Genomic DNA, 13,316 nt, shown 5'->3' with positions numbered 1-13,316 from the left:
AGATTCTTGTTCAGCAGGTCTGGGTGGGGCCTGAGAGTCAGCATTTCTAATTAGCTCCCAGGTGATGCTGATGCTTCTGTGGTTGGAGGACCACGCTTGGCATAGTGAGGCCCAGGGAAGATGATCTGAATCTTGGCTGCTCATTAGAGTCACCTGGGGGAGCTGTTATCAACTGTGATGCCCAACTGCCCTCCAGCCTAATTGAAGCAGACTCTCCCAGGGGAGACCAGGCATCATTAGTTTTTCAGTCTCCCCAGATGATTCCAAAAAGGACCCCAGGTCCTGGACCAATGCGGACTCATTCACGCGTATGCATGGAGATGGACAGGGGACATTCACTAAATAAATTGAGATTATTCACATGAGGGAGGCCTAAGAGCTGCTTAATAATTGAGTATATCTTTGTGAATTAACTTGGCTACATCTCGAAATTATAACATTGAGTGCCAATAGCAAATTATATATCGTTTATGTTAACTTTAAAAACACAAAACAATATATGTAGTTTAAATGGTAAAAATATTAAAATATGTATAGGAGTGATACATGTACTAACTTCAGGATAGTACTTACTTCTAACCACTAGCTACTAACTTCAGGATAGGTGTTTGCAGTAGGAGAATGGAATGGGAAAGGTAGATTCTACTGGACCTGCAATAATTTCTTTCTTCTATGTAGCTGAAGGGAAGAAAGGGAGGGAGAAGCGAAGGAAGGAAGAGGGAAGGAGGGAGAGGAAGGGAACTCTGGGTGTATGACTGGTTGGCTGTTTCTCACTATTATTATGGTTTACCTCTGCAAACCTAAAAATGTATTGCAGCAGCATGATACATGCTCCATTCTTGAGTAGCCTAAAATATTAGTGGGACCAAACAAACAAGGATCTGAAAGTATTAACTAAAATGTGACTCCCACACCTGACTTTCATTCAAGAGGACTGGAACATCCTGGCATGCCTGACCCCCAAGGGCTTGTCCCGGGAACTGAGATCAGTGCTCTTAGTTTACAGGTGGGACAGACACAGAAAGGAGAAATAGCTGCCCACAGCAAGGTCCAGAAAGTGGAGAAATGGTGGGATTAGAACTCAGGGCTCCAACTCCCTGCCCATGTGTCTCTCAGGGCTCGGGGCCCAAGGGAGCAGCCGCCCCATTTACCACACTCTGACGACCCTACCACTGAGGGTGTTTACCACAGGACATCCCGGCTGGCGTTTCTGTTGGAGATCACCTGCTCCTTCTCCCCAGGGCCCTGCTCTCCCTGTCCCATAGGTAGCAGTGGAGTGTGACGACGTGGCCTGCATCCTGTGGGGTGTTTGTGCTCGCCATGGCCAGCTGTGGAATGCAAAAACCACTCACCAACCCCACTCCTGCAGGTGCTGGTTAATTGCAAAACCAAACACCCTGCAGGAAAAGTCTGGAACTGAGAGCTCTCTATGAGGAACGCTGGCTCATAGGAGGAGCTAGAGTCTTGGTGTATCTATATTTCATTTCCGATTCTGTGGTCAGTATTTTTCAGTATTTTGCATAAATACTGTTATTATTATTTTTGTTGTTGTTGTGATCTGTAATTAGCACCTTCCTGATATGTGTGGCTTACTCTTATTTCCATATAAATATATATAAATATACCAGTAGTTTTCTAAGGAAAGGAAGTTTCCTCTTATTCTTACTCATTTTAAAATGAATAAATAAAATTGAACATAAATGAGAAAAAAGAATTTTTAAAATCTTATGCCTACAGGAAACTTTAGACTGAGCAAAAACGAGGGCATGTGATGTGAATAATCCCAAGATTCCAGAACTATTCACTTTAAAGACAATGATCTATGGATGTGAGGCAGCTTTTGTCTTTCCCCCAAAATGTTCTCCTGGGTAGCCAGGGAGGCTGGCTGGAGGCTGTGCTTGTGGAAGGCAGCTGGTCAGAAATCCCACGTGGATGGTGATCTACCCCAAGATGAAGATCCCTGGCTTCAGGAATTGACTGAATATGTTCCCACCCCTTTCAGATCCTACGCTATGGAGTACAGACCATGTGCGGCAGTGGCTGGAGTGGGCGGTGAAAGAATATGGCCTTCCAGACGTCAACATCTTGTTATTCCAGAACATCGATGGGAAGGAACTGTGCAAGATGACCAAGGACGACTTCCAGAGGCTCACCCCCAGCTACAACGCCGACATCCTTCTCTCACATCTCCACTACCTCAGAGAGAGTAAGCTCCCCCTTCCTCCAAAGATAGATGGCGGTGGCTATGGTTCTTATGACCTGAGCTTCAGAGGGTTCAAACAGGTGTGTCGACAGCATCCTCCTGCCCTCGCCCAGTTCCCACTGGGGATCCGAGGGAGCCACATGCTTGGTATGTGATGACTTAGGGGAGCAACACCCTGGCCACATCACCTGATGAGAAGTAGTCAGCGCTCTCAGGAGAAGCCAAAATTCACTTCAACACTCAGCTGCCTCCTCCAGGGTCCTGCGACCAAGAAGATGGAATGTCAAAGGGGAAAGGAAGCATTAACTGGTCACACATTAGTTAAGTCTCCATGATACCCCAAATCGAAATAGAATCATTAAGGCTTCTCTTTCGTAGGAATTAGGGGGATTATTCTCCCTAAAGCTACATGAAGCCCCACTTTATATTCTAACCTGAGCACAGAACAAGGGAAGTTTTCACTTTGTATCATGTGATTCGGCTTAACCTGACAGAAAGGGATGGCATGTTGGCATGAATCCAGAATGTTTGCTGCATGCTTTAATTTCTACAACATCCAGCATGGTGAGAAGGAAGTAGTGTGACAGACAGTGAGGTGGATAAATTCTCCTCCATTGCTTTGCCTGGCATCCCAACCACTTCTTCCCTGAATTAAAGACGGGCCCCCATGTAGGTTTTAACATGCTAACAAGTAGCAGGTTGCTGGAAATAGTTATAAGCTGCCCATGATGTTAGTGTGGGAGTGGGGGGATGGTTTTCTTTCTTTCTTTCTTTTTCTTTTTCTTTTTTTTTTGTAAGAAAGGTAATTCTCTTTCTCTCTCTCTCTTTTTTTTTTTTCATTTTGATGTCGCTTTTTGTTTTGTTTTGTAGCTCCTCTTCCACATTTGACTTCAGATGATGTTGATAAAGCCTTACAAAACTCTCCACGGTTAATGCATGCTAGAAACACAGGTAATGCTGGCCCCGCCCCTGCCTCCCAGCAAGAGCATAGGGTCTTATGTACAGGTTGCATGCTTTCATGGGAAACCAGTCAGCGCGTGCCAGGAAGACAGAACGCAGGTAGATGATTCAGAATACTTTCTGATACTTAGGAATGTACCACAGCCTAAAGGAAGGTGAAGCCCTTTGGTTTTCTGAGCGCTTCCCAAGCACCCCACTTTGATTATCAAAGGGTTCCTTTTTAACCAGGAGACGTGCAGAATTTGCCTTTAGCCATAACTTAGCTCACATTTGCTGGATTACAATCTTCTTCTGTTAGTCCCAATATATTCGCTGTGCTGACTCTGTAGACACTAAAAGCATGTTCGATATAAAAGGGCCCTTAGCAACCTCCTTCAATTTTTTCCATTTTTATTCTTAAAGAAATATTTGCTAGGATAAGTTGGAATTTTCTTTTTCATTTCCAATAAACTTTTAGGCTATTTGATTTGTTTTCCTACAGACTTTGTATGTTTGCAAAAGGCAGGAGGGAATTTCTGTAACATTTTGAGAGCTTTTGTTCAGAGGGAACCTCTGCTATAATTTTGGAGAATATGAAATTAGTCACTAACCAAATGCCTGTTTTCTATCTCTAACCATTGACTCTACATTTGACTTATTTATGTATTTATTTTGCCTGAGCCTAAGTAGGGTTTAACACCATGCCTCATCCTGGCTAACCTTCCTCCCTCGCCCCCCGCTCACAGCAGAGGCTGGGTTTTCTGTGGATGAATGTGTTCCTGGTTCACATCCATCTGCTCCTTCCTGATGGAGAGAGTTCCGGAAGCATGGCCACCGGCTGCTCACCCCACTCTGTTAGCTGCAGGGACCCTCCACAATCACTCGGGCTAGGGAGGGAGACAGGAAGTGCGAGAAAGCCTTGTAAGTCAGCCAGTTAACTCACGATCAGCCCTCACATAGAAATACGCAATTTTCCCAATATTTACCATTTTATTTTAAAATATAAAATGTGAGTGAGTCCCGGTTTGAGTATTACAATGAAATCGCTCATTTATCATGGTCTTCTATATTCAACACATTGTCTTTTTAATCTGAAGTTTTAAAAAACCTACTTTGAGTTGGTAGTACACTTTTTCAATAATTTTGGTTGCACACATCAGCCTATTAGTGACCTTGTGGCCAGAAATAACAGATAACTTAGAGGAAGTTACTTCCCCTTCTTAGGAAACACCTTTGAGCTATGCACATTTTCTGATAATTTCACATTTATTTATGAGTTCTTTAACCATTGAGTGAAAGTTTCAAAAAAGCTCCAAATATATTAAATTTTGCTATTGTTAAACACGGAAGAAACCAATGAACAAGACAACAAATTCCAAATGGACTGAACTATGAAAAGGGAATTTTCTCAGCTAACAGCATGAGTTTTGGTCAAAAGAGAGAAAGGGAAAATGCATTTGAATAGAGATGTGGATTAATTATTAATAAAATCCATATACTCTTAGGCTAAATACTTATAATTGCTTGATACTACTTTCCAAAAGCTCTGTAAAATATATTATGGGTTTTTATACAAGTTGAAAAATAAAACATGTACCATATAATTTTTTAATAAAACGAGATTGCCCAGTGGGAAGTGGGATTGAGGGGGACACAGATAGGGCTTCATCAAGAAGCTATAAAATCAAAACACAAAACGCTTTATAGCAAACAGGGCACAGGAGTACACCAAGGCTCCAAGTTTCACTTCCATCTTGAGAATCTGACAGGTGCACCTGTCTGTTCCTCCAGAGCTCTGTTAAGGCAGGTTTGAGGAGGTCTCTTCCCTTTGTTGTCATAGGGAAAAGTAGATTTGGCGCTGATGTTGAGATCGACAACCACAACAAAAGACCTTCACATGTTTGTCTTTCCTTTTGTCTGCAGGGGGTGCAGCTTTTATTTTCCCAAATACTTCAGTATATCCTGAAGCTACGCAAAGAATTACAACTAGGCCAGGTACGAAAACACCCCTGTGTGATCTCTTCATTGAGAGACATCCCAGATGTCCTGCTGAGATCCGTGCCCTAAATCACGTGATACAAAGAGAGCTGATCCCGGAGCTGAAGCCAGTCCCAGACAGTCTTATTCTGCCTCTGTTGATTTGGAGACTAAATCCACTCAAACCATTTCATTCAAAGACCAACTGAAGGAATTAAGAGCAGATTAGCCCTTTAACTAGCTTTTCAGAAAGACAGATGGGCAAAGAAGGCATCCTGGATGCCTGGCAGTTAGGAATAGGCCGACTTTTGAACTAACAGAAGGATCTGTCCCTCCTCGGGGGAAGAGCACAAAACAAGGACACTCCCCAGATTCACAGTGACCGATTATCAGTATGTCACAAGAAGCCAGTCTTGCAGAGCAGAAGCATGCAACCAGTAGTATTTACATCTGAATCTTACTGCCTGTCCTCCAAATGATTTAATTAGATAATTAATTTACATGCCATTCATGCAAAAATAAACATCTATCAAGTGCCCATTAGTGCTAAGCGTGGTGTTAGACTCTGGGAATATATAGATGAACCAGGCTTCAGTAAGCTTCCTGTCTTCAGAAAGTTTACTTCTTCATTCAGCTTGGTTTGTTCATTTGCTGAGTGCCTCCTCTGTGCCAGTCACGGATGGTATGATGGTGAACAAACCGAAATGTTTTGCCTCCGGTTCTAGATGTTTCAGTAGAGTGACCTAGAGCCAGAGAGACACATATGTACACATAAATGTTTTCCCTAATGTGATAGATTTTATGGTAGAGGAACCACTTCTAGCAATACAGGGCGTAGGAGCAGGGGTGGGGAGGAACTCAATCCCCCATGAAAGGCATAAAGATGCTTTCCAGAGGAATGGCCACATGGCAAAGGGGAATTAGATGTTTGCCAGACGAATAATGAGCAGGGAGAGAGGGCATTTCCCAGAAGGGTATAGCTGGCCTTTAGCATTTGTCCTCTCCCTGGGACTTACATCAGCCCGATAAGCTAGGTATCATTGTACCAGCCTCACAGCTGATGACATCGTGTTCAGGGTGGTGGGATGGTTTCTCCATATTCATACATGCTTCCAGAATTCATGTTAAACTCTATCACATATCCGGAATACACAAGTCTCAGTTCGAACTGGTTCAAGATCTAGGCTTGGCAACTACTCTTTCTTTCTAATGAGAAAGACTGGGGGCCCAGGGAGCTAAAGAGAATGAATGAGGAAGCTTCTCAGGCTGTTCAAATACTGACACTGCCCTGGTTACTGCCTAGTGACTTCAGGCTGGCAATTTTCTCTTCTCTAACGTCAGAGAAAAAGTTTACTGTCTTGCTCCTGGGAAGCATGATGGAAAGGCTTAGCTAAGGGGTACTAAGAGGTAGTAAGTCATCTCTGTCATGTAAAAGATTTCACAGGCCATTGAAACACGGGCAAGACCCAGTGCCTAGAGTCTGCAAGACTGGTCCTAAAGACATCCACCACGTGTATTGCGAGTGGAAAATAGAACTTCATGTTTGACTCAAGCTTTAGAGATTTTGTAATTCTGTGAGCATTTAAAAAATATTTCCATATATACTAAAAAAATAAAAACTATTTCCAAAACATTTGGCTGGGGTTTTAAAAAATTTTTTACTTTTTAATTTTGTATTTGTTTGTTTATGTTAAGACATCTCATAGGTGCCTCTGACTGAGTTGCAAATCCAGGGGTTGTGAGCTAGTGTTATAAACTGTGTTAAAAGATCACAACACTGGCCAAATTCATTGGCACAATCTCTCTGTCAGACAAGCCAGCTGACTGATGCTACCTGGTTAAGACAGTGGGTCCTGGAGCTGCTTTGTTTTCACATTTTAGGATATGGTGGATTTGGAAGGTATGGCCCATCCAGGTGGATGGAGAAGAGGGTGACTGTGAGGATGTTGGTTGGGACTCCCTCTCTGCCCAACCCAGGGAAGGCAAGGGTGGCAAACTCAGACACCTCCCATGCCGCTCTGATGGTGCTTTTCCATGGGCCCATGATTTGAGCGTGACCTGGGAGAGAGCACACTTCCACAGCTCCATTACTAGTCAAGTATGTTTTCGCGACTCAGTTTGTACCTGAAATAACCTGTTTTGACCACTGCTACTGTGATTATGAGAACCAATACAAATGTTGGTATCTGACCTGTAAAGAATTTAAAGCAGACTGAACAAGCCAGAGGACTATTTACTGTAGGCCCTATTCAGGGACTTGAACTTGGAGATAAGAACTAGTTATACACCTCGGGTCATCCATTGCTAAGCGATCAACCTTAAAGGACTGCTCCTGTGGAGATAAAAGCTGTGAACCTGCAACTGGAGAATGAACGTCGTGATGGCTGAGGGGGAAGAGCTTTTGCATCACTAACTTTCAGAGCTGCACGAGTCCCAGAGGGAGGTCACTGGGAATCTGACGATATCCCTGTGGTCAGTGGGTACCTGACTACTTTCAGAAAGGTGATTGTTGACTGTTTCTTTGAAGGTCCTTGAGGATACAGACCCAAATCCCTGTCTCCTCCACTCTTGGTTTGCTGTGCCATGATCTTCATTTCCATACCCTTTGTCTAATCCCACATCCGAGGGAACCGAACTCTGGTCAGCGTTATTGTGCTGACCATGAGGCAAGCCAGGCTGCTAGGTAACAACTCTACTTAGACCAGAATCTGTCTCTTCTCTGCATGGTGGCCGTTTCATTATAGAGTCCCTGATAGAGGAGACAGTGGTGTTCAGGGTTTACTGGTTAAATTAGACAGCATTCCACACCCTTTCTGCAGAGACTCCTACACATGTGTGTTGTCCTGCTGCATCCACCTTCCCAGCACTTCCTCACCACCCTTCCCTCCTTCCCTTCCCACTGTGAGTCACCCATCCCTGGGTTACTGCCCCAACCTACCTTTTCTTTTCTCTTCTCTTCTCTTCTTTTTTTTTTTTTTTTTTTCGAGATGGAGTCTCACTCTGTTGCCAGGCTGAAGTGCAGTGGTGCAATCTCGGCTCACCACAACCTCTGCCTCCCGAGTTCAAGTGATTCTTCTGCCTCAGCCTCCTGAGTAGCTGGGGCTACAGGCGCATGCCATCACGCCCAGCTAATTTTTGTATTTTTAGTAGAGATGGGGTTTCACCATATTGGTCAGGATGGTCTTGATCTCTTGACCTCGTGATCCACCCACCTCTGCCTCCCAAAGTGCTGGGATTACAGGTGTGAACCTCCATGCCCAGCCCCCAATCTACCTTTTCTTCTGTTCATGGCCCACCTTCCCAAGTGGATCATTTATTCCAGAGCCCCCTGACTGCTTCCCTGTCAGGTCAGTCTCGCCGCTGCTGTGTCAGTTCAGTCTCCCTGCACAATTGGCCAAGGCTGTTCACTGACCTCACAGGGGACCACATGTGAACATGCCCTGCCACCACCACCACGTGCCATTTGTCCAAACCTCATCCCTTTTCCTTGCATGCCTGTACCTAGTATTTTCCCACATTTTCCTGATTCAAGATTTACCTTCTTTCACAACCCCTTTGTTGAATTAGCATTGAGACAGTCTTCTCTACTCTCATTAAGTATCAACCCATAGGCATATCATTTTACATTCTGTGGTTTTATGATTTTTTCAATATATATGTATTTTATTATACTTTATGATGTTTCACGTGTTTCTCACGTTGTTGCAGTTACTACGACCAGAATCCCTTTCTATACCTCCTCTACAAACACTCTTCTTTTTTGCTGAATCCACTTCTTTTGGAGCCATAGCCCTTTGAGGTCTCAGGGGAAAAAGTGGCAAAAACAGATCCACAGAATCTTGCAAGCCCCTATTAACTACACAGTGCGCCACCCTGCCTGTCCTCTTAGAAGCAGGTCATGCAAAAGCTCAGTTCTATCCCAAGGATGATGTTCTGCAACCCCATCCTTTCCTCTTCCATCCCCATGACAACCCATATATTATGATATGCCTCTGGGGTGTTATCAAAAGAGATTAGAGAGTTAAGCCTGCAAATGCAGCCTTTGCTTCTACTTTGAAGCTGCTGCTCTTCAGGGGTTTCTTGGAATCTTAAATTATTCCTCCATTGGAGCTCACAGCCTAGTGCTTTTCAGCACAGCTAGGCATAGTGAGACAATACAACTACTGCATAGCATCTCTCAGTTAGGTGTTATGTAAAGCCTGTATCTTAGCAAATGGCTAAAGCTGCATTCTTTGCTTCCCCTTAGTTCTTATATAACCACAGGGATCTGCAAACCTAGGCAAGAAGGGAATGCAAAATGTTTCCAAAACTCCATGCCTTTGATGTAGAATTTTAAGAAGATCTGGAGGAAAGTAGAGAGCAACTTAATTATGTTAAGGTTGACTCAAACTTTTTTTTTCATTTCACAGACACTTCTAGATTGGTTCTTAGCAGCAGCTCTTGCTCTTCCTAATTTGTGTTCCCCATTAGCATCTAATTTCAAGAGCAGGCAAATCTCATCTGTTCCCATCCAGCCCAGCCAGGGAACCTCCAGAGTTGCTTTGCAGATATGGTGTGGATCCTGCAGAATGAGGATGAGCTCTTCCATGATCCACATTCTTGCCCTTTAAAAAATAAAGCGGGTAGGCAGCGGGGTGACAGTGTGGGGGGTGTGGGGCAAGAGCTAGAGGGTTCCTCCTCAGTGAGTTTGATGAAGGGAGAATGTAAAACTTGGCTGAACTTAGCCCTCCAGGAAAGGGTAGCCAGAATGTTGTATTAATTTATTGATGTCTTCAAAAGGGTGTGGTGGAGGAGGAGTCTCATTCAGAATGAGAAGCTGATCCCAGCTCCCAGGAAATCAACACAGTTGCTGGTGTGTAGTGGTCAGCACTAGCCGAGTCCCTATTTGTAGCTTCATGCTGTTTTTTATGCTGTTGTGATGTAATGTACATCTGTGTTCACCCCAGCTGCCTATGCAATGACTTCTATAAAGCTCAGTTTTTAAACACAGTCTCTTATAGATAAAACAACAGAACCAGTGCCAGAAAGCAGCCTTCCCTTACATGGGCACTTCTGCTAAGCATATGAGTTCATTGCCTTGAAGATCAAAGTTAAAGAGAAATGGAGAGGGTGTTGAAATGATCAGCAAAAATTAAATGTAAAATGTATTCTTATTGGAAGTCCAATGCTCTATTATCAATAAAGGACACATAGCAAAGATACATGGAGGAGTGATTTTTCAAGCAGTCAAGAGCAGAACTACGAAGGTTTTGAGATGGTGTAGCTGCCAAAGAAGTCACCCCTGGCTGTCCCCCATCTCAGTGAGCCTGAGTTGAATGTTTCCCAATGTCATATCCCACAGGGGATACTTAGTGCCCACAGCATGTGATCGGTAGCCGATAAGGAAGCATTGGACCAGAATGTCATGGAAGAAAACAAAAGCCCACTTATCTTCCACGGCAATAAGTTTATGAACATGTGAATCATTGTTCATATAACTGTCTCAAATACTTGGCTGAAAAGTAGACTCTGTTTGGTGTTAAGTTTCGACTTATTTTCGAGGGAGGATGGGATATGGTTATACACCATAAGAAGGATTTTGTGAATAAAGAGTTTCAAAATATTTTGGGAATAGTAGTTCGGCATTTATTTTTTTTCCCAGTCACATTTCATGAGCAATAATTTTCTGTTTAAGGTAGTATCTGACTAACCTACTGATGTTGTCTATTCATTCCATTAGCATACTTATGCCATGGGTAAAAGCAATCCATCTAGAACTCTTTCAACCATTTTTTAGTTTGTCTTTGCACACTCTAGATAGCATTTCTGAAATCATCTGCAGGAACAGAGTTCCTGAAAAGAGCAATGGTCTAGAGCAGGCTTTCTCAGACTTCAGTGTGCACCAGAGTCACCCAGGATCTTGTTAAAATGCTGATTCTGAGGCCGGGCGCGGTGGCTCACGCCTGTAATCCCAGCACTTTAGGAGGCTGAGGCAGGTGGATCACGGGGTCAGGAGATCGAGACCATCCTGGCTAACAGCGTGAGACCCCGTCTCTACTAAAAATACAAAAAATTAGCCAGGCATGGTGGCAGGCACCTGTAGTCCCAGCTACTCGGGAGGCTGAGGCAGGAGAATGGTGTGAACCTGGGAGGTGGAGCTTGCAGTGAGCCGAGATCTCGCCACTGCACTCCAGCCTGGGGGACAGAGCGAGACTCCACCTCCAAAAAAATAAAATAAAATAAACAAAATGCTGATTTTGATGCAGTAGGTCTGGGATAAGATTCTGCATTTCTAGCAAGCTCCCAGGTATTGTTGATGTTGCTGGTCCACAGACCACCCTTTGAGAAACAGATCTAGAACATATTTCTATATTTCTGTATTATCTTGCTTTTTTTCATTTGGTAAATAGAAGGCCTTAGTTAATGTGTTTTTCTGCTCCTAAATTAGGTTAGATGTGGCTAGGATTGCCTTGTGAGTAGATTTTTCTTTCTGAGACAATTTGCAAATTGAAACTCTGGCTGTCCAGTTTATTTTAGACAAAATGCAACTGACTGAGAACCCACGTGCAGAGTGTTCCCAGAGACTTAAGTTGAAGTTCAGTTGTAAATTGTTAGGGGCTGCAGATATAATTCCTATGTGTAACCCCAACACAAGAAATGTGAAAATCTGAGGAGCTGGGTGGGAAAAGATTTACGTCCAAAAATGCAAAAATGCCAGCTGAGAGAGAGGAGTAACAGCAGTTTAAAAAGAAAAATTATCTAATTCTCCAAAGCTCTGAAGGGTAGGATTTCATAGACCACACTAGTAGCAAAGAAGCTTGCAGCCAAACAGACCAAATACATTAAGGAGATTCTGTGCTGACTTTCACGTTGCGCATCATTTCTATTCTCTTTGGGATATGAAAATAGGAAGAGACACATCTTCTGCAACACAGTCAAGCTCTTTGAAGATTGACCCATCAAATTCTGGTTTTAAACAAAATTAAAATATTTGTTTAAAGAGAAGCTTAAAAACAATTGCATTGTCCTACCCTCCAAGTGAAATTTTGTACACATCTCCTGGTGTCTGGCAGCAAAGTACCTGCTGAGATATTTGGCCATGGCCTTCACTTGGCCCAGAATGACACATGACATTGAACTAAGACCAAGCAATCCAAGAAGACATAATTTTGAAACAGTTATGTAATAAGATTGCATGTAGAAATAGCCTTAGCTATGCACTCTTAGCAAGAGTATTATAATAAGGTTTCTGTAATATATTTTTGAAACAAACTTGAAATGACATAGAGCTTTGATAATCATTAATAGAACTCACACTGAGGATGCAGAAGTATAGTTATTAAATTTGCATATGAAAAGTAAATGAAGGTTTATAGGACAAGTGATACTACTTTATAAATACAAAGAAATGTTTGGCATATACTTAAGCTCAGAAGGTCATCATTAATGTGCTGTGGGAGCAATACTATTTCAGTCCTGTAATTCATTTCATGCAGGTCATTTTAGAGAAATTCTAAATTTATTTAGAACATTAGAAATGGGAGACATTTGCCTATGAAAATCACTAGATCAGATAAGACTGATTAAATATAAATTGATGAGATTATAAAGGGAAAATGAGAGTTGGCTAAGAGAGGCAGCTGGCAAATAAAAAGATAAGGCAGCGATCACTTCCCAGGAGATGCAAGAAGAAAAAGAAGCTGAATGTCATTTGATTGATTTAGGGGCAGACCTCAAACAAAAATGGGCTGCTTCATCCAAGTTGTAGACTCTGTTTTGGGTGAGTCATGAAGATAATAAAGAGACAGATGTAGATCAGTCCCAGTGGAAGCAGGATGAACTAGATTGTAAGAAACTTTTATTGGGGTCTTGACTTATGGTTGTAGGAAATTAGAAGAGTTGGAAAGCTCTGGGAGAATCTGTCAATGGAAGTTTTCAGACAAACGGGTGAGAATTTTAGACCACTATAATATATGAAATTTTAATTTGTAAATAAAACTCAAATCTAGTGGGATATTTCTTTGGATTACCAGATTTTTTGCACAAAGTTTATTCTAATAAATACAAAATCAAATAAAAAACCAAAACATCTCTTATAAAAATTACATGATTGATCTTTTAGTCAATTTATTTGTCTTTACAGATTTACCATATGAGCCCCCCAGGAGATCAGCCTGGACCGGTCACGGCCACCCCACGCCCCAGTCGAAAGGTACAG

General features: G+C 42.7%; 1 protein-coding gene across 5 annotated transcripts in view; it reads left to right on the top strand.

Moving 5' to 3' along the window:
- Positions 1-13,316, top strand: part of ERG (ETS transcription factor ERG) — a 279,429-nt gene that overhangs the window by 255,701 nt on the left and 10,412 nt on the right. For 3 of the 5 annotated variants that reach the window (XM_063601407.1, XM_034947822.2, XM_003823922.5), the window contains 4 exons: positions 2,003-2,206; positions 3,074-3,154; positions 5,066-5,137; positions 13,242-13,310. In XM_063601407.1, coding sequence (XP_063457477.1) covers positions 2,003-2,206; positions 3,074-3,154; positions 5,066-5,137; positions 13,242-13,310 — 426 coding nt within the window. The remainder of the gene's footprint in view (positions 1-2,002; positions 2,207-3,073; positions 3,155-5,065; positions 5,138-13,241; positions 13,311-13,316) is intronic. The other 2 variants (XM_063601408.1, XM_008977636.4) reach the window with 1 other exon arrangement.

Source organism: Pan paniscus, chromosome 22 (assembly GCF_029289425.2).
Source record: "Pan paniscus chromosome 22, NHGRI_mPanPan1-v2.0_pri, whole genome shotgun sequence".
Classification (NCBI taxonomy): domain Eukaryota; kingdom Metazoa; phylum Chordata; class Mammalia; order Primates; family Hominidae; genus Pan; species Pan paniscus.
The sequence above is the reverse complement of the archived record's forward strand: the minus strand, read 5'-3'. Positions and strand labels throughout refer to the sequence as shown.